The sequence below is a fragment of the Ictidomys tridecemlineatus genome, chromosome 1, assembly GCF_052094955.1.
Source record: "Ictidomys tridecemlineatus isolate mIctTri1 chromosome 1, mIctTri1.hap1, whole genome shotgun sequence".
Classification (NCBI taxonomy): Eukaryota; Metazoa; Chordata; class Mammalia; order Rodentia; family Sciuridae; genus Ictidomys; species Ictidomys tridecemlineatus.
In genome coordinates this window covers 161,531,896-161,553,862 of record NC_135477.1, presented here as the reverse complement: position 1 = coordinate 161,553,862, position 21,967 = coordinate 161,531,896, and the positions used below count along the sequence as shown (strand labels likewise).

The window sequence follows — 21,967 nt, the reverse complement described above, 5'->3', positions numbered from 1 at the left end:
TCCCCTCTTGACTTCTCAGTGTCTCACCACCTACCCTTGTTGTTCACTTCTCAAAGCTGGCTTGGTGCCACCTTCTCCAGGCAGCCCTCTTTGATGGCCATCAGCATAGCTTTTGGACTCCCAGCTCATAGAACAAGACGATATGGGTGACCTCCTCCTGTGATGTTACCCAGGAGCTTCCTCCACCATCTCTTGAATGCCTCATAACCCAAATATCAGGCCTCATCCACAAATATTGAGAGCTCACTGTGTCAGGCATGGCTCTAAGTGCCACCACCACCTGTCCTAGAAGGCAGGATTATTGTCCCTGTGTTACAGATAAGGAAAGGAATTTGGGAAGATGGAACTGGGGGTGCTGAGGGACAGGATGGGTGCATGTGTAGGGACTGATTTTCTCAATGGTCTTGTTGTAGGGAAACCGTGAAGAAGGAGGAGAAGACCGGGACCAGGCCCGGGAAGATGCCCAGGTGAGACCCCGGGCCACCATTAGCTGGGCTCTTCTGAGAAGCCTCTCCAAGTGACGTCAGGCCAGGCCCTGGCAGTCTGGAAGTGGGGTAGACTCCTGCAGAGGTGTCGCCGGTTTAATTGGTGGACTTTTAGACTCTGGGCCCCTCTATTTCCACCCTTTAGAACTGAGACTAAGATTTTCAGAATGGGATTTGGCGGTAGATGCTAGTCTTCCTGGCATTTCCTATGTGAGCAATAGGTTCCTCGGAATGGGAAGGGATGTACAGATGACCCAGGTCAGACCTTTCAAGTTACAGTTGAAAAACAGAGGCCAGAATGGGTGAATGTCTTCTGGAGAAAGTCACACAGCAAACCAGTGGCCCAGGTAGAATTGACCTAGAGGGAGCAGGCTTGGGATCTTGCTGGGAAAGAGGACTTATTATCTATCAAATGGGGCTGAGGTTGAAGAGAGTGTCCTTGGAGAAGCCCAGGGCTGGCAACTCTGTTATGCTCCATGCATTCTGTTGTGTCTGAGCATGTATCCAGAGTGGTACATGCTCAGCAATACTCAGTAAGTATTTGTTGAATGATTATGGGGGAGGGTTTCACCAGGATCTCTTAGCCACTCAGCTGCTGCCCAGATTCTTAGGCCAGGAAGCTTAGGTGTAGAAATGGCTTCTCCAGAGGCTGGACAACCCCCAATTTTTTTCCCCTGATGGTTCCTATGAATGCACGGTCCCTACTGAGGCTATCTGAATTGTCCCTATTGACTTGGGTCTTGATCCCAGCATCCACTGGCCTGAACCAGAACCTATCTCCATCTCTTCTGCCTGCCCCATCCCCACCCCCTCAAAATCTCAATGTCTTGGGATTGGACAGAGACACTACAAACTGCAAATCCAGCCCCTTATTTTACAGCTGATAGGTGGAAAATGGATTGAGAGTCAGGGCAGCAACTTTTCCGTTCCTGGCTGCAACCACAGATGTGTGATATGTTGCAACAGTTAATGAGCTAGAAAAATCCTTAGCGGCACCCCAGCAAGTACAATTGCAATGATTAGAATGCATGCTTTATACTGAGCATAATGCTGAACTCTTCTATGTCGATTATGTTTTCTGTTTTTACTGGAGGAAAATGAAACTCCTAAACATTTCTAAGGGAAGTTTCTAAGAGTAGTGGTGTTGGTTTGATTTGAACTCGGTCTTGCCTGACTCCAAAGTTTATCCTTAATATCATTTAGAATCCTCCAGGACCCAGTCCATAAATTTCCCCTGAAGCTTAGCAAAACAGGTAGCAGTTGTCTAGAGGGCCTGCCCTTGCTTTGGAATACAGTTGTCAGGAGCTGCAGGGTTCCTAGCTGAATCGTGGGATGTCATTTATATTCTGGGCACATTTATGGGATAGTCAGGAAACCCAGCCAGACACAATCGCAGGTTGGTGTGAACACAATTTACTCACTCATTCAACAGATGTTTATTAAGTATTATAGTGAGTAGTGTCACTGTGCTGTGAGGGGCCTTTTGGTCTTAGCTCTCTTCCTGAATCCATCCCCATCCCAAAATTTAACCTTCCAGGGAATGCTTCTGCCTGGTGCCTGGTCTGCCTGTGAGCTTAAGCTTCCAATGGACACTATCAGGGGGCAGTGGGGGCAGCTGGTTTGCAGGAGAGAAAGGGAGAGAGAGAACCTGAATGGAAGCAATTGAGACCTTTGAGCCAGAGTCCTGCCTAAATCAGCTGCTTCTCCAGATTAGGATGATAATCCCTCATTTTAGGATGGACCCATTTTCTTATAAAACAGATTTGTTTTTTTAAAAAAAAGTTTTTTTAAGATATTGATGGATCTTTATTTTATTCATTTATTTATATGTGGTGCTGAGAATCGAACCCAGTGGCTTGCAATGCTAGGCAAGCATTCTACTGCTGACCCACAATTGCAGCCCTATAAATAGAATTTTATTGTTGTTGTTTCATAAGTAATGCATATTCTTTTACAGAAACTAGAAAATAGAGGAAAAGAAAACTTATAGTCTACTTGCACATATTCAAATTGTTTTTCTGTAGATATATAAAAGTAGATCTAGAACATTTAAAAATTAGTATTATAGGGACTGGAGTTGTGGCTCAGTGGCAGAGTGCTCACCTAGCACAGGTGAGGCCCTGGGTTTGATCCTCAACACCACATAAAAATAAATAAGTAAAATAAAGGTATTGTGTCCAACTACAACTAAAACATTAATATTTTTTTAAAAAATAGTATTCTATGCATATTGCTGCATATATTCTTAGAGAGCAGCAACAGTTAATGGCCAATACTATTCCATCTGAATCCACTGTACTTTATTTATCCAAGCCTCTACCTCGTATCCAAGACTGTTAATACACTCATGATCATTTTCATTAGAGTACATTTCTAGAGGTGTAGTGGGAAGGCTAGAGCAAAGTGTCTATAAAAATCAAAGGCAGTTGATAGACAGGACCAAGTTTCCCCCTCAGAAAGATAATGCCTTTCGGTTCTTAGCAGTTTGGTGTGCTTGTTTTGACTGCCTCCTCCCCCAGCCTCTTCCTCTGCACATCTGGAGCAGCAGCAGGTTCTCAGAGTCTATTATTAACAGAGTGACTGCATGTCCAGTTTCCACCTTTCACCACACAGTAACTGTCAATAGCCTCCTCTTTCCCCTTTAGCATTCTGGTTTGAGCAATAAGCAATGTAGATAACCTAATTATTACAGGCCTACAATGAAAAGAAGCATTATAGTTATTTTTAGATAATCAATGCCCAGAGATTTTTTTTTTTTGTACCAAGGATTGAACCCAGGTGTGCTTAGCCACTGAGCCAAATCCCCAGCCTTTTTATTTTACTTTACGCACCCCCCCATTCTTTTTTTTTTTTTTTTTTTTTTTCTGAGACAGGGTCTTGCTAAGTTGCTCAGGGCCTTTCTAAGTTGCTGAGGCTGGCTTTGAACTTGTGATCCTTCTGCCTCAGCCTGCCAACCCTCTAGGAATTATAGGTGTGTACCACTGAGTCCGGCCAATCCCCAGATATTTTAATGATATAACAGCTGTATTGAAATATAGTTCAAATACCATGCCATTGACTCATTTATAGTGTACAATTCAGAGGATTTTACTATCTTCACAGATGTATACAACCGACACCACAATCGATTTAAAACATTTCTTCACCCCTAGCAGAAGCTCTGTACACATTGACAGTCACTCATTTTCTCCCATGCCCCTAGCCCTAAGCTACCTCTAGTCTGCTTTCTGTGGCTAGATTTGCCTATCCCTGACATTTTGTGTCAGTAGAGCCACACACCACATGGCCCTGGGTGACTGTCTTCTTCCGCTTAGCATCATGGTTTCAAGCGTCGTCCACCCTGCAGCATGCATCTGTGTCTGTTTCTTCCCATTGCAGAGTACTCTCTTGAGGAACTGTCCAGATTAATTTTTGCAGGAAGTAGCTGAGCTAAAAGGAAAAGCTTTTGTGGGGAATATTATTTTAATCTTCCACCACATTTTTCTTAGAGGTTCTGGGACTTGAACCCAGGATCTTGCACATGCTAGACAAGCACTCTACCACTGAGCTACAGCCCCAGACCTTATCTTAATTTTATTTTTGAAACAGGCTCTTGTTAATTTGCCCAGGCTGGACTCCAACTCACAATCTTCCTGCATCAGCTTTACCTCAGTCTCCCCGAGAAGCTGGGAGTAGAGGAGTGCACCACCACACCTGCCTCCCGCTACCTTTTTTTGTATTATAGATGTTATCGTCTTAAAGTTGCCTTGGAAAAAAATACATCCGGGGTTGTCTGACCCGAATAAATAAGAATATTTAGCACTCTATATTATTTTAAATATTTTTTTAGTTGTCACTGGACCTTTATTTAATTAATTAATTTAATTATATGTGGTGCTGAGAATTGAACCCAGTGCCTCATGCAGCCAGGCAAGCACTCTACCTCTGAGCCACAAGCCCAGCCCATTTGTTTTATTTTTTTAAACGCCGCCCCATCCCCACTCTTTTTTCTCTCTCTTTTTTTTAAGTAATATGAAGTTTGTTTGTTTGTTTGTTGCTTTTTGCGTGTTTTTTAGTGCTCAAACTAAAATTTTTTTATAAAATACATGTAACATAAAATTAACTATACATTGTTAATAATTGTTAATTATTGTTTTTAAGTATACAATTCATTGGTACCAAGTACATTCACATTCTGGGACAAGAATTACAACTATCTATCCATCTCCAGAATGCTTTTTATTTTGCAAAACTGAAATCTAAACCCACTAACCAGTTTCCCTCTCCCCTGGTCCCTGGCAACTGCCAATCAACTTCCTGTCTATGAATTTGCTTCATGTAAGTAGAATCAGACAGTGTTTGTCCCCTTGTGGCTGGCTTCTTTCACTTGGCACAATGTCCTCAAGATTTAACTGGATTGTTTTTAATACAGCTTTCAATACAGTATTTAAAAACCAGAAGCTGTTCATAATCCTAGTAATCCTGACAAGTCCTGTTTGACATTTACACAGATAAGTAAAGTAATATTCCCACAATGGGAAAGGTAATCATGACATTTCAGAATGAATAAAAGAAAATGCTGAAGTTTTTCTTCACATTCCTTCCCAAAGGAATCCATAGTCAACCATATCTTGGTAATTTCTGATGTACTTCGAAGTAAACAGGGGAGTGTTTATTTTTTTTAATCTAGATAAAAGGAACACAGTTATACACAATATATGTATTCTATTTTATATTTCTATATCATTTAGATGGAAATGCCTTATTAGCATTGTAGGTCAATCTCATTCTTTCATTGTTGTTTTTGTTTTTTCCTCTTCCAGGGCCTTGCTCATGCATCCCAGACTAATTATATTTATTCTTTTTTAAAAATTTTTTAGTACTGGGGGTTGAACTCAGGGGCATTCTCCTTCTGAGCTTCATATCCAGCTGCCATCACCACCCCCTGCCTTTTTTTTTTTTTTTTTTTTTGAGACAAGGTATCTCACAAAGTTGTTGAGGCTACCCTCAAACTTGAGATCCTCCAGCCTCAGCCTCCCAAGTGGCTGAGATTACAGGCATGCACCACTGCACCTGGCTCAGTCTTATTCTTTTTTAATTTTTAAAAAATATTTTTAAAATTATATTTATATGTGGTGCTGAGAATCAAACCCAGGGCCTCACACATGCTAGGCAAGCATTCTACCACTGAGCCACAATCCCAGCCCTCAGTCTCATTCTTTTTAAAAAGTTGTGTGGATTATTTCTCTTGATTGGCTAAACCATACCCTGTTTTGTTTTGTTTTCTCAATTGCAAAGAAGGCATATTTTTAATTATTTTCAGGCCTTGCCCCATTTTATATTATGGGGTAGAAGACTTGCCAGTCCATCTCTAAGGCACACTCCTAGCAATGTTATAGCTCAACCAAAAGCCATGTGCATTCCAAGTTATGATAGACATTTTAACTTATGCAATAAAAGAAGTTTTCCAGAGCATAAGAGTGTTGTTTATAAAGATTAGGATTTCATTCTATCCAAGAGAATAAAGTAGTCAGCAAAGAGTCAAGGAAGAAAGCAAAGGTGACATCGTCTGGGTACACAAAGGCCACCTGCTTTTGTTCCCAAGCACAGCCACGGACTACTGTGCTGTGCATTAGGAAGAATCCTGTGAAATGCCTTCCCCACCCTGCAGCTAGGCCGTCACCCCCAGGTAGATCACCCCCCAGAAGCCTTGGCCATCCTGTCCCCATGCGACAGATGCTAACTCTGAAAGTACTAACAGGTGCAGAGCACTTTGCACCTTGTGTGTTACCTTCTCAGTAGCTCTGTGGGGAATGATAGGGTTTCTTTCTCCCAATTTTCTGACAGGCAAACTGAGGCCTGGAGCCAGCTCCAAGTTACCTGGAGGGAAGGACACACTTCTGTGTCTTTCTCTTATCCCCAGGGGCATATGTTTTTAGTTATTTTCAGGCCTGGCCCCATTTTGAGCTTTAGCCCAAAGATCAGAGACAGGCATTTTCCCCTCCTGTCCCTCATAGTGGTCCCAGGGTTTCTTGGGGACCTCGGCCACTCCCCCTGCCTCCCAGGAGCCCCAGAGCCAACCTCTGCAGCCTCTCTGACTCTTGCCTTCCCCTCTCTCCCTCCTCTCTCTCCTCCCCGCTCTCAGGTGGCTGCTGAGATCTTGGTGAGTGTCCCGATCTTCATCTGGATGTTAACAGCCTCAGTAAAGTCTGTGCTTTGGGGCTGGGCAGTGATCTGGGGGCCTTGCTCTGCAGCTTCTCTCTCTCCTTTTCAGGGCCCCTTAAGGACCCTGCTGGGAAAACATGGGCCAGGCAAGTGTTTCCCCAAATTTGCTGGTTCATCTCTGGCACAATTTGGGCTACTTAACCACCGGCTATGATTGTTTTCTTTAAGTCCACTCACTTGTTTGTTAACCTAAAATGAGTTATTTCAAAGGGAGTTAAGTGGATGTAAATAGAACTGTAGCCAACTATAAGATAACTGTGGAAGCATACACGTAGGTGTATTAAAATGTCTGCCTTGCGGAGCGCAGTGGCTCACGCCTGTAATCCTAGTGGCTCAGGAGGCTGGGGCAGGAGGATCATGAGTTCAAAGCCAGCCTCAGCAAAAGTGAGGTGCTAAGCAACTCAGTGAGACCCTGTCTCTAAATGAAATACAAAATAGGGCTGGGGATGTGGCTCCATGGTTGAGTGACCCTGAGTTCAATCCCTGGTACCCCACCTCCAAAAAAAAACTAAAATGTCTGCCCTTGACTCTATTTGGGGAAACACTGACTAGGCCAATTTTCCTTGCTTGTGTGCATGTACACATTCCCCAGAGGGGCTCTCTAATTGGAGGACAAAAGGCAGGAGAACCCTGAGTCTCTGTGCCCAATGCCAATTTGGTCCGTCCCCTGGGCCCCAGTCCCCAAGGCCAGGGTGGAAACACCCAGTGCCGAGCCCATGAGTGTGCCCACTGGGCCTCTGGGACCTGAAGAGGGGAATGTGAAGGTCACTGTGCTGGAGGCTGAGGAAAAGGAGGCTAACCTCAGCCTCTTCCAATGGCGGCTGGATCAGCCCCGCTTCCAACTGCCTCAGCCTCTCAGATAGGAAAGTGGATCATAACCAGGACTTTCTTATGTCTCCCCTCCCAAATCCTTGTCCCTACTCGGGCTCTGCAGGAAATCGCAGATACTCCCAGCGGAGATAAAACTTCCCTGGAGACTCGGTTCATGACGATCCTGTGCACCCGTAGCTACCCGCACCTACGGAGAGGTGAGGCCCAACTCCTTCCAGTTCAGCAGGAAGAGTTCCAATCCAGCAAGAGCCTCTCAGCTCTCTGTGAAGAGGAACCAGTTGCACACCATCTGCCTCCCTATTCCTGCAGTGGTAGGGGACGCTGTGGCTAATGGGGACACAGGCACCCTGGCATATCATCAGCCTCGGGCCATCTCCCTTCACCTCCTTAAGAGAAGCAGGTGAGATGCCTGGGATAAGGGCTGGCAAGTGGATTTCACCTCAAAGGCCAACACTGGCGGATTGGAAAGGAGCTGCTGTGTTGAGAAGGCTTCTGAGGTTCAATGTCACAATCCATTGGTGATACCTGCTAGGAGCAAGGCAGTGAGGGGCGGTGGTCACACAAGACCATATGTAAGTGTTTGAACCACAGGCCGCCACACACACAGGCACACCTGTGTGTAGGGGCCCTTGCATGAGAAGACCATAAAGTGCCCTTTCCACTAAAGCAGCTGAATATGCATTCATCTGGCACATTTCAGTACAGCTGGTGCTTTAACATAGTGGCTGAAAGAATGGACTAGGGCACTGAACCACCTTGAAATGAATCCCCCACTTATCAGCCATGTGGCTCTGGGCAAGTTTCTGAATCTTTATACCTAAATCCCTTACCTAGGAATTGGGATTTTACTTCTGCTTCATGTGATTGTTGTGAGAACACAAAACACAATACATGTCAAGCATGTAGCACCGTCCTTGGCCCATGTGCTGCCCAAGGGTTGTACTCAAGACTAGTCTTAGTGTCCCCACCTGACCCATGAGGAAAAAGAAGCCCAGAGTGGGAAAGGGTTCGCCTGAGGTCACTCAGTGAGCCAGGGGCAGAGCCATGACCAACATGCCTGTTCCCTTTACCCCACCAGCCTGGGTCCTTTGTTCTTGTCCAAGTCTCAGGGGCTTCCAGGCAGCCTGGGGGCTCTGGCCTGGCACAGATTTGGCACTGGGCCCACAGCAGCCTTGAAGTCAGAATTCCCTCTCACCATGGTCTTGCCTGGTGTATTTAGCCTGTCTGTGGCCACCTCTGCTCCCCTTTCCTCTTCCCCAATACAGCCTGTGGGCAGAGCTGAGTGGGGCTGGGGAGTGGTGATCTCCCTCTCTGAACTGAAGCTCACTGTCACCTCTGGGGCTTCTCTTGGGGTCAGTCTTCCAGGAGTTCATCAAGATGACCAACTATGATGTGGAGCACATCATCAAGAAGGAGATGTCTGGGGACGTCAGGGACGCTTTTGTGGCCATCGGTAACTGACAGGGACCAAGGGAAGGGACTGGGGAAACTGGGAACATGGCCAGCTTCCCTGAAAGAGTGCCACCTTAGCAGCTTCCTGTGCTACTGGCTCTGGAGAGTGAATTCTGTCCAAGGTCACCTCCAGGGTTTCTGCCAGTTGAGATTGTTGGGAGCATCATGAGGATCTGTTCCAGGCTGCAGGACAGGATGCAAAACCAGCCCTCCCTGGGGAAGGATCAGTGAGGAGGACAGGGAAGAACTTGGTGTCCTGCAGGACTAGAATGTATATACAAACAGTCACACCCACCACACATGCACACACAAGACCCTAAGGACATGCACATGCAGGATATATTCACACATGACACACTGCACACACACGCACTCTTTCCTCCTCCCAATACCTATCTTTGGTTCCTCTTTTCCTGCATAAATCAAGTTCTTGACTTTAAAGAAGTCTTTCCCTTTTGGATCTGTGTTTCTCTATGTGTAAGCGTGAGTAAATAGATAGGAGCAAGGGTTGAGCGCCTAGCTATTGATTTTATTCGTGTTTATTACTGGCATAGGATGCATTAAAAGGATGCATTGATACATGTACTTTCCTTATCTCGCCAGGAGGTGTCAGCGGAAGGATTTCCCATAACTACCATCCATTATAAAATGCATCTGGATTTCAGAGATGCTAATGTGGAAGAAAGGTGGTTTGGATTAGATGGATAGAAATGCTGTTGCTGTTGTTACTTACCACGTAATGGTTCTTTGCCACTGAGCACAGTGTCCAGGAAGCCAGACGGCCTTGTGGTTAAAAACATGGGCTCCAGGGGGAGTCCCCGCTCTTCCACTTGCTAGCTGCGTGTTCTTGGGCAAGTCACAAAGCCTGTGTCTCAGTTTCCTTCTCTGTAAAATGGAGATAGCAATAATACCCAGCCTGTAGCGTATTTTCGTAATATTTAAATGAGTAAGTATATATAAAGTACTTAGAGCAGCGCCCCCTGCCACAAGGTTGCCACTGGCAACGTGAGCACTTATTGTGATTTCCACCAGGTTCTGTGCAAGGTTCGTTATGGTTTGGTCAGATCCTCACCAGATACTTCACAGAGGACAGTGCTGAGGTTCAGAGAGAATAATGCTAACACGAGAACCAGGGGCCGCCTGAGTCCAAAACCCGTGTTCTTAACACCAGAATAATCAGCCTTTGGAGACTCCTTTGAATCTTGCCCTTCTCATGTTTCTCCCTCTTTCTTCTTTCCTCCCACCTTGAACGTGTATGCATGGCGTGATACCATACCAAACTATACCACTCCACCCATGGCAGTCACCAGGGTCCCTTGAGGCACATAGGCTATTGCAAGGAAGGCTTGCAGGGTTGATTGTAGAGGAGAAAATTTTCTGCTCAATGTGCTCCTTAACTAGACTCACGAAGCCCTAGACCTGGAATCAGGGAAGGCTTCCTGGAGGTGGTGTCGTGAATGGAGGAGACGTGCACATCAAGTGCAACCTTGCAGGATGGGGTTTAGGGGAAGAATAAAATAAATAGGAAGCACATCCATATCAGGCAGACAAGACACAGAGGAATGTGCACTGTGTTCAGTGGGAGGGAGCAAGGGTGACTAGGGGGCAGGAGCTTTGGCTCTCAGGCCCAAGAGCTTATGGGGAACTGCATCAGTAGCTAAGCAGGGAGGTGTGTGATGTGATCTTTCCAGAGGGGCCTACGTGGGATTGTGCCTTTGGGGTAAGCAAGGCCAGCCTCTTGCTCCGGGGTCTCATAGATAATTTTCTCCCCAGAGTCTTACAGCTCTCTGCTCCTGGTGTTTAATCCTCCTCCTTAAGCTGAGACAGCCCCATTGGTCCTTGGAGCCTTGATATCAGGCAGCTGCGAACCCCAGAGAACCCCAGGCCTTGAAAAAGTGCTGTGTTGGTGACATTGGCTGTTGTGTGGGTGGGGTGCAGGGGCTGCCAGTGCAGCAAGAATGTGCAGGCCCTGGGGCAACAGTCAGCCCCAGGGATTGGCACAGTGCCTTAAAGTATACTGACAGTCATTCTTTGGGTTGCTATTCTCTAGATCAGTAGTTTTCAAACATCACTAGAGTAGGGAGAGCAGCTATCCTGGTTTGTACGGACTTTCAGTGCTAAGACAGGGAATGTACTCAGCAAACTGGGATGAGTAGGTCACCCACCTCCAGAGTTTCTGATTCAGCACATCTGGGGTGGGGCATGAGAATTTGCATTTTTACCAAGATCTCAAGTTATGTGGATACTGTCAGTCTGGGCATCGTACTTTTAGAACCACTGCTCAAAATGTCTCTAGAATCTAAGTCTCAAGAGGGGAGCCTAAAACCTGAGTTTTAAACAAGGTTCTCATATGATTCTGATGTGCTTGAAAGTTTGAGGCCCTGTTCCTTGGGCTCAGAAGGGGTTAATTCCCTTGGAATCCTCTTCTGACCTGGGTGAGCTGCAAGCATCTTAACTGGAAGTGAGTTGCAGTCCAGTGAGAGCCAGGCCTAGGAAGGAGCAAAGGAGGTGGCACTGGGAAGGGGAAGTGAAGCTGTCATCCCCTGAGTGACCCTGGGGTTTGCAATGATCTGCAGGCCCAGGTTGGGAGAGTGGGGTAAGAGGGGAATTCCAGCACAGAGCCTGGGTGCACAGCTCTAAGTTCCCTGCATCTCCCTCCTCTCCCTCCCAGTTCAGAGTGTCAAGAACAAGCCTCTCTTCTTTGCTGACAAACTTTACAAATCCATGAAGGTAAGAAAGTCTTGTTTATTTCTTTCCCTTCAGGCACTGACTTTCATGTACCCACAAACACAGACGTGCACATACCCTGGGTCAGGACTTCTGGCCACTGTTTCTTACCTCTTGTTATTTAAAGCAGCATCTGCCCTTGTCTGGCTGCAGGATAGAAATTTTCCAGTAGCATTGATCTTGCTCCCCGGGGGACACTTGACAATATCCAAACATATTTTGGATTGTCAGGATTTGACAAGTGTTGCTCTGGGCATCTGCTGGGAGAGAGCAGGGCTGCTGTTAAACAACCCATAGTGCACAGGGCAGGTCCCCACTGCAAAGAAATCATCTGGCCCCAAGTGCTGAAGTTGAGAAACTTGCTGTGGGGACAAAGGGCTGAGTCCCCTCTCAGAGCTCACATTCTAGCAGGTGACAACGTCTCTTGACAAATGATTATCCAAGATCACAAGTCCTTAGCCCTCTTCTTCCTGAAAATTCCAGGCCATGCTGGCCACATTCCAAGTCCAAATGCTGAAATCTCAACTGCTGACAGAGCCAGGCATGTGGTTTGGTGGGAAGGAGTCTGAGACCCCACTCAGCCTAATCCCCAAGCATGGTAGCCATTTATTGAACACTTACCATGTGCCAAGTTTTATGCCAATTGTTTACCTCCCTGAACACAGTTGACCCTCCCAGCAACCCTATGAGGTCATGATAGTATCCTTATTGTATAAGGAGGAAACTGAGGCCCACATAGGTGAAAACTTCACCCATATTTACATGGCTCCTAAGTGGCAGAGCTGGGGGCAGAGGCAGGCCCTGGCTGCCTGTACCTTCTGTGCCCAGTATCTTGGGCCCTGTACCATTTCCTAGGGCTGCTATAGCAAATCACAAGAAATTGGGGGACAACAGAGACTTATTCTCTCAGAGTTCTGGAGGCTAACAATCAACCTGGGCCAGGTTGATTCCCTGGAAGCACTGAGGGAGAACTCCCCGCCATGCTACTCTCCCAACTTCTGGTGGTTGCCAGAAAGCCCTGGCACATGTGTTTTATGGATGTACTAATTCAGTCTCTGCCTTCATCTTCACATGACATCCTCTGTGTGTGCACTCCTGTCCCCTCTCTAATAAAGACACCAGTTACTAGGGCCATACCTAATGCAATATGACTTCGTCTTAACCGATCACATGTGCAGAGACTCTATTTTTAATATTTATTTTTTAGTTGTAGTTGGACACAATACTTTTGTTTTATTTATTTATTTTTATGTGGTGCTGAGGATTGAACCCAGGGCATTGCACACACTAGGCAAGTGCTCTAGCGCTGAGCCAGGACCCCAGCCCCACAGGGGACTTTTGGTCAGGACTATTTGTGGAAAACAGAGGCAGAATATCCCACCCCAGTTTTGGGAGCGAAAGAGAGAGAGGCGGGTGGACACCACCATGTCTTGCCTCACCGGCTCTGTCTCCTGCCCGTGTCTCTCTCTTTCCTGGCTCCAATAGGGCGCTGGCACAGATGAGAAGACGCTCACCAGAGTCATGGTTTCCCGGAGTGAGATCGACCTGTTCAACATCCGGCAGGAATTCATTGAGAAATACGACAAGTCTCTCCACCAAGCTATCGAGGTAAGGGGACAGGTTTGCCAGTGGGTTCCCTGGTAGAACAGCATGTGGCTCAGTGAAAGGAGACCATCTTACTGTTGATACCAGGATCAATTCCAGAAGAACCAAAAGTTCATAGCTAAAGATATTCAAATGAAAAAGCCTATTTTTTTAATTTTAAAAATTTTTATTAAAGCACAACTCACATATCATAAAATTCAGAAATATTTAGTAAATTTACTGAGTTGTGTACCCATCACCACCACAGTTTTCCAGATATTTCCATCATCCCACTAAGGTGCTTTCTACCTGCCTATTTCTACTCCCAGGTGTAGGCAGCCACCAGGCTACTTTCTTTCTCTAGATTTTGGGGACCTTAGGGGTCAAATCTTTCTATCTAAGAATTTGCTTTTTCTAAGTATCTCACATAAATGGTTTCATATAGGGACCTTTTGTGTCTGGCTTCTTTACTTATGGAGCTCTTTTTTTTTTTTTTTTTTTTTTCTTTTTTGGTCTTGAGATTGGCCCAAATCTTAGAGCTTGATGCTGTCTATACTTGCTTGACAGCCCTGTGGGTATCACAGGCAATGTTATGAAGAATTGATGGAAATTTAAATTGGTAGCACACCTTGAAAGGGCAATTTGTCAGTTTCAAAATTTGAAGTGTGTGCACTTTTGACTGGATAATTTCTACTTGTTGGAATTTATTCTACAGACATTAACCGTACATGCTCCCAAAGACATATGGGAGAATAATTATGCCAGTATTGTTTATAATAGCCAAACATTGGAAGCTGTCCATAAAGAACTGGTTAAATAAAATATGGTACAGGTTAAGCCTTCCTAATCTGACAACCTGAAATCTGAAATGCTCCAAAATTTAAAACTTTTTAAGCATCAACATGCGGTAGTATAAGTAGAAAATTCCATATCATGAAACTTAGTTTAATGGCACAGAACTATTTAAAACATTGTATAGAACTATTTAAAACATTGTGTAGATTTACCTTCAGGCTATGTGTGTAAGATGCATATGAAACATAAATGAATTTTGTGTTTGAACTTGGATCCAATTCTCAAGACATCTCACTACACGTATGCAAATATTCCAACATTTTTTAAGAGAGAGAGAGAAGAGAGAGAGAAAGTTTTTTTAAGTTTTTAGTGGACACAACATCTTTATTTTTATGTGGTGCTAAGGATCGAACCCAGCACCCCACGCATGCCAGGCGTTACCACTTGAGCCACATCCCCAGCCCTTCCAACATTTTTTTTAAAAAATCCCCAATCCAAACACTTCTGATCTCATGAATTTTGGATAAGAAATACTCAACCTGTATATCCATATAATGGGATATAATACAGCCTTGAAAAAGTATGAGAAGGCTCTAGGTGTTGATTTGTCAAAAAGTACAGCCCAGGACAGGATATGAGTCCATTTGTGTAGAAGAGGGATGTATATGTATTTGTTTGTGTACTTGTATTTGTATGTATACAGACTGTTGCTAGGAAATCATATAAAAATGTAGTAACAGTAGCTGCCTCCTCATTGGGGAATCTAGGGGCCAAGGATGGGAGGGAGACTTTTGGGTACAATCATCCCTTTGATCTGAATTGTTTACAATTATAACATTATTTTGAAAAAAAAATCACATATTAAGTACTTCAAAACTCCAGAAACCCACATATCATAAATAGGTTTTCGTAAGTGACAGGAGCCCTCTAAAGGGGGCTCTGTAGCATAGGCTACACTGGCCTTCCCCGCTTGACAGTGGTGTGTCAGACCACTGTGCTGTGTAGTGAGTACAATGATGATCGAGCATGTCACCAGTGGGCTCAGCAGTGCTTGTTCAGGTCACATGACTTGTGAGGGTAGGGTCTCTGTGGTGTGCGAAGGGAACCAAGGTGGGAAGGAAGCACTCTGCCTCCTAAGGTAAGATGGATGGCAGGAAGGTCCTGGGAGGAGAGGGCCCTGCTGCAGACAGGACCTGGGGCAGGTGCAGGGGCCTGTGGACAGCTGGAATAATGGGAGAAGGAGCCAAGAGGACAGTGCTGCCCCCAGGAGGACGGGAGGCGGGGTGCTGCAAGCTCTAAGGGTCCAGAAGTCCTTGAAGCCAGGCCAAGAGCTGGCATATATTCCTGAGGGGTCACAGGGCCCCAGAAGGGATGTGATCAATTTATGCACAAGAGACCTCTCTGGCCTTCATATAATAGCTCTGTTGGTGACAGAGAGTACAAGGGAGATGTCCAGGCTGGTGGGTAGTTAGGAGAAGAGGTGGGCATTCAGACAGAATTGTTTCCACTCACTCTACTTTCCCTCTGCCCCTGCCAGGGTGACACCTCCGGAGACTTCCTGAAGGCCTTGCTGGCTCTCTGTGGCGGCGAGGACTAGTACCACTGGCTTTGGTGTGTCCCTCTGCCAAGAAATGGTCAGCAGCTCCAGCTGCCGTGACCAGGCCGTTGTTCCAGATCCAGAGACTGAGGAAGGCATAAGGGTGGGGGGAGGGGTTAGGATGGGGCTCTTGTCTTCAACTGAGGCTTAGGAAAGTCTCCCACTCCCAGGGGTCATCAAGGTCCCCGCACGGTCACTCTTGCTCATGCCAGAGCAGCTGAAGAACCGTAGCCACAGGTCCCGTCCACCTCTGCTCCCTTGTTACCCCCTCTCTAGCCACCACCCCCACCCACCTCTGTCCCTTGCCACACCCCTGCCCTGGTTTGGGCTTTGTCAAATCCCAAAACATACTGAGCCTCCATAAAATGAGTGATGTGTGTGTGTGTGTTTTGAAAGGGGAGATGGTGGCAGGTGCCACTCAGCTTACTGGGAGTGGGGAGGGAAGAAGAAATTACTTTGGGCACATTGGCAACCTTCCTCCACCCTCAATCCCCACCCATCTCCATGGAATCTGTGCTGGAGGGCCAGGCCAGGCCTCAGGACCCTGGGTTCTTGCATCTGCCACATAGTTGCTTCTGACTTGGGCCAGTCCCTTCCCCTCCTGAGTCATTTCCTTATCTGCAAAAGGAGAGAGTTAGACTACAGAATCTTGTTTCCCTTCTAACATTGACATCCTAAAGTGACCCTCCGATTCATTCCCTTGAATCCCTTTCATTCTCTTTTCAAAAGAGGAAAAATATGACACACAGAAGCACATTTCCAACAAGAGCCTCTGTCTCTTCCCTAGAACCTGCAGCCTGAATTTTCCTCCTCGAAGGCTGAGGTTGTTAAATGTGCCTGGGGATGTGGATGGAGGAGTAAGTTAAAGTCTTTAAGCTCTCCCTAAGTGCTTCCTAGGAAACTTCCAGAAAGGTCTGAGCTTGTCTCAATCCTGGGGAGGCTGGCCCAGCCCTGCTCTGGATCTCAGGCTCCCTCTCACTGCCTGGACGTCTCTCTGTCTCTCCGTTTGCTCTTCATCCTTTACAACCAACTTCCTCTTTTGACCTCTTCAAGGGCATCAATGCGATTGTAATCTTAGGAGGGCCAAGAGCCATGGAAAGCTTCCACTTCACAAGAGCACTGATAAGCAAGTAGGCTCAACAGTAGCTTCTCAGTTTTCCCTTCCCCCAGCTCCAGTTCTGGTTTGTGACTTGGATCAAAGGTTGTCCAGTGCCTGTGGCCTGCAGCTATCTGCTGGTTAGAGAGAGGGCTCTGCTCCCTGCCCTGGCTGGCCAGGCCTGTTTATTGTAACTCAGCATGTTTTTGCTATTGTAGCTATGCAGGTGGCACAGGTAGCTGGGAGACTTGCTGGATCTAGTCTTGTCCCTCCCTCTGTGTGACCTTGTTCATTGCCCTCTCTGGGTCCCAGTTTCCCCATTTGAATAGTGAGGGGTTGGATCCAACAGTTTCTAAGGACCCTTTCTTCATCTCTGATAATGAATCTGGAACTAAGAAAAGTGACTTTTTTCCGTGTCTTCTGCAGTTCCTATGCTCCACCAAGCTGTGAACCCAAATATCTTAAAGGTCAGCAGACACCCCTTTTGAGTGTTTGCCCAACTTGATTTAACTGTTACCAAAGCATAATTTAACAAAATGATTAAGAACTTTGAAGTAAGACCTTTGTCACTGCCTGACTGTGAACATGTAATCTCTCTGAGCCTCCATTTCCCTATCTCTACAGTGGGCTCTAATTCTGCCTGTCCTATAGCTTTGTGGGAGGAAGATGAGATGTGCATGGATGGGCTCTACCTGGTGTCTGCCTGACTTGAAGTTAACTATTCTCACTATCTGCCCTGATGGTATTTTATTTTTATGTGGTGCTGGTGGGGTAAGTGAAAAGAAAAGAATCTGAGAGGGGTAACAGAGGAGGTTGGGAGATGTGGAAACCGGGAATGAGAATAGCTAAAATAGAGAACTTACAATGGACAACATGCCGTTCTAATGGCTCCACGTGCATTTTTCAACTAGTTTCAGTCAAGATAGGTGGTTGCATTTTGGGATTGCAGTAGGAGGGAGATCTTGTGGATTTGTGGGGTGAGGTAGATGAGAACAGAAATGGGAGTTTGCCTCTATCATAGAGGAACTTGAATATCAGCTTTTCTCACATAACCAGCGAATCCTTTGGAAGTTCCTGGGTGGGGAAGACATATGTCTAGCCATGCATTTAAGAAAACCTAAATGAAGAAAGGGGACCATTTGTGGGGCAATTGCAACAACCCTGTTGGTTAGGAACTAAGTGGCTGCAAAACAAAACATTTTTTCTTAGAGTTGTAGCAAAGGAAGGGACAGCCATAATTCTGAATCTGAGGTGTCGTTTTTGCTCATTTATGAGCTTACGCTTTCTGAATGTCTCCTGTGTGTCAGGCCACGTGCTAGGTGCTGAAGATCTGAACCATGGTGTTTCTGATCCTGAAGGAGGTTCCAGGTCCTGCCTGCCTGCCTGTCTCCAGGGCAACACTGTAGTTTGAGTCTGTGGACAAAGTTAGATGAGGAGAAGTGGTGGGGGCTAAATTAAACTAAAAGGAAAGAGAAAGCAGAAGCTCAAACCGCTGCTGTCTCAAAGTGGGAGAAAAGGAGGATGGTTGTGATGTTCTAAGTGTGGAAGGGGCCTCAGAAATTCTCACCTCCCTCTCAACTACAGATGAGACAACTGTCACTTCCACAGAGAGGAAGCAACTGGCCCAAGGTCACAGCAAGGTTGCGGATAGAACTGGATCTCTGCAGGGATTTTATAAGTACCCCATACTTCCTCGAATCATTGGTGCCACCCTCCCTCTGGCTCCTTACTGCTCCCACTCTTGCCTTGGGCATTTTCCCTTCAGGAAAACCCTTTTTAGAAGCCCTTGACTAGGATAAGCCAGACTTGGTCTTTGGGGCCACCAGGAAAATCTGCAGAAAATGGCTGGCTGGGAGGGGGTTGCTTTTTAACCTGAGTTATTTGGGAATTGCCGCTGTATACTTTCTGCCAGCAGAGAGTGGTGTGGGAACAATTGGCTGTTTGAAAACGACTGATATGTACCCTGCCCCAGCTTGACTGATGAGAGCAGGCTGCTGTCAGATTAATCCCACAGGAAGCTTCACCTCCATGACCACTACAGTACTTGGTTTGCAGTAGTACAGGATAATCACCTTCATTTTATGAGGAAACAGACTGCAGGTAGTGGCACCAGTTGTCATAAGACACAGGCAGTACATCATGGACTGATGAGCTAGAAATGGTCTTGGAGGTGATCCCAGTCAATCCCTTGTTTGACAAGTTTGGTAATTGAGACCCAAAGGGCAGGACTGTGCTTGTGATGTTGGGAAGGGGCTGGAATCCAGGGCTCCGGGTTCCTGCCCTGCTGTCTGCTAAAGTTTCCTCCTTTACCTATTGATGGCAGATACCAGACAGAGCTGAGAACAGAAGGCAGAAGTGTCAAGTTGCCTTAGAACCCAAAAGCATTAAATCGACTTTCTAATTTGGCTTTCCGTTCCCTACCAGACTTCAGGTTTCCCAAAGGAGACTTCCTCATTTTATAGTAGGAGTGAAGCAGTTGGGAAATTTTAGAGTGTAACAGACTCTGCTCTTCAGTTAGAGCCAAAGGGTAGGTAGGCAGACCTGGGATTCAAATTCTAGTCCTCTACCAGCAGTAGATAAGTCATTTGATCTCACCTTGATTTCCTCACCTGTAAAAAGGGAATGACAAGCTGGGCATGAAAGCTCACACCTGGAATCCCAGCTACTTGGGAGGCTGAGGCAGGAGGATCATGTTAGAAGCCAGCTAGCACAATTTAGTGAGACCCTGTCTCAAAATAAAAAGGGCTGTAGGGGACTGGGGCTGTAGCTCAGTGGCAGAGCACTTGCCTGGCATGTGTGAGGCACTGGGTTCGATCCTCAGCACCACATAAAAATAAATAAGTAAAATATAAAGGCATGCTGTCCATCTACAACTATAAAAATAAATAAATAAATAAATAAAAAGGGCTGGGATTGTTGCTCAGTGGTAGAGTGCTTGCTTTGAATGCCAAGACCCTGGATTCAATTCCCAATACTGCAGAAAAAGACAGAAATCAGCTCTAGGGACCAGTGCAGACAAGGAGACAGGATCAGCAACTGGATTCCCTGGGTGTGAAGACATGAGGACCCTGGCCAGGGCAAAGGAAGTCTGGAGAAAAGAAAGACATTGGGGCAAGAAAGTAAGGAAAAGGGCCCTATCCTGCTATGGGGAATGGGAAAGGGGGGAGGTAGATACAAAGCCAGGTGTCATTACCTGGGAACCCAGAGGCAAAAGGTGCTTTTAAAGGCAGAATATGAGGCCAAAGTCCCCCAGGAGAGACCATACCCTGCCCTCCTCTCAGCTACGTAAGCACTGACAAAGCCCTAAGCCACAGCCACCTGGGAATAGGCCCTTCCCCCAGCCCAGCTGGTTTTCTTTTTTCTTTTTTTTTTATATTTATTTTTTAGTTGTAGTTGGACACAATACCTTTATTTTATTGATTTATATGTGGTGCTGAGGATCACATGTGCTAGGCAAGCGTTCAACCGCTGAGCCACAAGCCCAGCCCCCAGGCCCAGCTGTTTTAAGAAGCTTCCAGCACAAGTATTTCCTTCTGTGGATAGTCCCACCCCTTCCTCTCAATTACCACCATCTGCCCTTGGTGCTCCCAGCTGCAGTCAGAACCCCCTTCCTCAGTAGGTACCCATTATGAGAGCTGGCCCTTGACCCAGAAACTCCTGACGAAAGCAGGGAGGGCGGGAAAGTGACATTTCCAATTCCCAGTTTCCCACACAACTACTCCACTCAAAGCCCACTTGTGCTGTTTGGTACGCAAAGAGTTTCACATCACTGTCAGCCACACCCACAGCAGTGTACTATGGATACCCAGAATCAGAAATGCACTGCTGGGAACAAAAAGGCATGTTCTCTCCTGGTAACACACACAGAGAAACACACATTACTGATCATGGAGAAAAATAAAATAGATGGGCCAAAAAATAGACTGCTGATAAACCAGAAATCTGGACACTGCCCATATTTAGATCAAGTGGCCACACAGGAAACGCCTTGCATGGGTACATAGACTTGCTCCTCACATACACTGGGGCACATACACACACTTTTCTTGGCACACAGTCTTAAGGTGACATATGCAACTCCAGAAATCAGGGACTTGCCTGTTCATGACCCTTGGAGGACAGATGTTGAGCCTAACAGCCATGACTTAAGGTCTGTCCTGCCTGATGTCCTGCACTGAGAAGACAAGCCCAGGTCCCTGGAGAACTAGGGAGTGCTTAGGATTGGAAAGGAATGGAGTTCTGGAACAGGCTTCCAAGAGTCTCAAGATGAGTAAAATTTAAAGGGCAGAAGGAAGAGAGTGAGAGTCTCCTTCAGAAGCCTGGATCCTCTGCCATTCACTTTTCCAGGAGTGTTCTGGAAGCTGGTAGTGAAGGGGTTAATAGTGCCAACCTTTCAATTATTCCCACTTCCCCTGCTCCCAGGGGGCCTTAAAAAAAAAAAAAAAAAAAAAAACAACCAGAGTGTTGGGATTTGCCCAAGGTGAGTCAGGGTCACTACCTGCCCTCTGCTTTTTGCCTCTTCCCAAGAAACAATTCCCTTAGTGAGTAAGATAGAAACCTAAAATGAAACTTTGCTAGACTTCTGGGACTCAGGCCTCATCACTGTCAGCAGTGCTGATTACATTATCATAGTCATCATCACCTCCCCCTGAGCCCTGATCTCCTTGGGACATGGGAATATGCTGCGTTTTCCTGGGCAACGCACCATGTCACTGGGCCTCAGGCTCCCAATTTTCCCACATTGGAGCATACTTTAGGGACAAGATGAGGTGAAACCCATGAGGAGCCTGGCACAATGCCAGGTCTTGGAGTGCTCAGCACCTGTTACCCTCTTTGTCCTTCCCGGTGTCCTCTCTCCTCTTCTCCCTCTCCCATCCTGGAGTTCAAGCTAGTTGAAGTGCAATATTTGCATAGACAAGAGACCTCACCCGGGGAATTTCCCTCTGGTGACCAGGCTTCCTTTCTGAGGTTAGGCCACATCATCAGACTGCTCCTTCCTCTCTGGCTGCCCCCAGCCACCCTCTGGTTCCAGCCCCTGTTGTCTGGCAGGTGAGATCCAGGCAAATAGATTTAGTCTCATCCTTTGACCTTGGGTGCTGTCCAGAGGGTAGGGGTATAGAGGCAGTCTAAGGACCTGGAGCAAAACAGTGGGTATCAGATATGTACTTAAGGAGTAGAGGAAAGGGCAGCAGGAAG

General features: G+C 46.3%; 1 protein-coding gene and 1 long non-coding RNA gene across 3 annotated transcripts in view; one reads left to right on the top strand and one right to left on the bottom strand.

The window, feature by feature from the left end:
• Anxa6 (annexin A6) overlaps positions 1-16,044 on the top strand; it is a 51,435-nt gene extending 35,391 nt beyond the window's left edge. The window contains exons 20-26 of one of the 2 annotated variants that reach the window (XM_005335805.5): positions 414-467; positions 6,610-6,627; positions 7,624-7,717; positions 8,878-8,973; positions 11,644-11,702; positions 13,185-13,307; positions 15,616-16,044. In XM_005335805.5, coding sequence (XP_005335862.1) covers positions 414-467; positions 6,610-6,627; positions 7,624-7,717; positions 8,878-8,973; positions 11,644-11,702; positions 13,185-13,307; positions 15,616-15,675 — 504 coding nt within the window. In that variant the 3' untranslated portion in view covers positions 15,676-16,044. The remainder of the gene's footprint in view (positions 1-413; positions 468-6,609; positions 6,628-7,623; positions 7,718-8,877; positions 8,974-11,643; positions 11,703-13,184; positions 13,308-15,615) is intronic. The other variant, XM_013363121.4, reaches the window with a different exon arrangement.
• The window catches only part of LOC120885446 (uncharacterized), a 30,948-nt gene continuing 12,528 nt past the window's right edge, over positions 3,548-21,967 (bottom strand). The window contains exons 3-4 of the long non-coding RNA XR_005728075.2: positions 11,811-11,956; positions 3,548-9,857 (exon numbers count right to left, since the gene is read on the bottom strand). This is a non-coding gene — a long non-coding RNA (uncharacterized LOC120885446). The remainder of the gene's footprint in view (positions 9,858-11,810; positions 11,957-21,967) is intronic.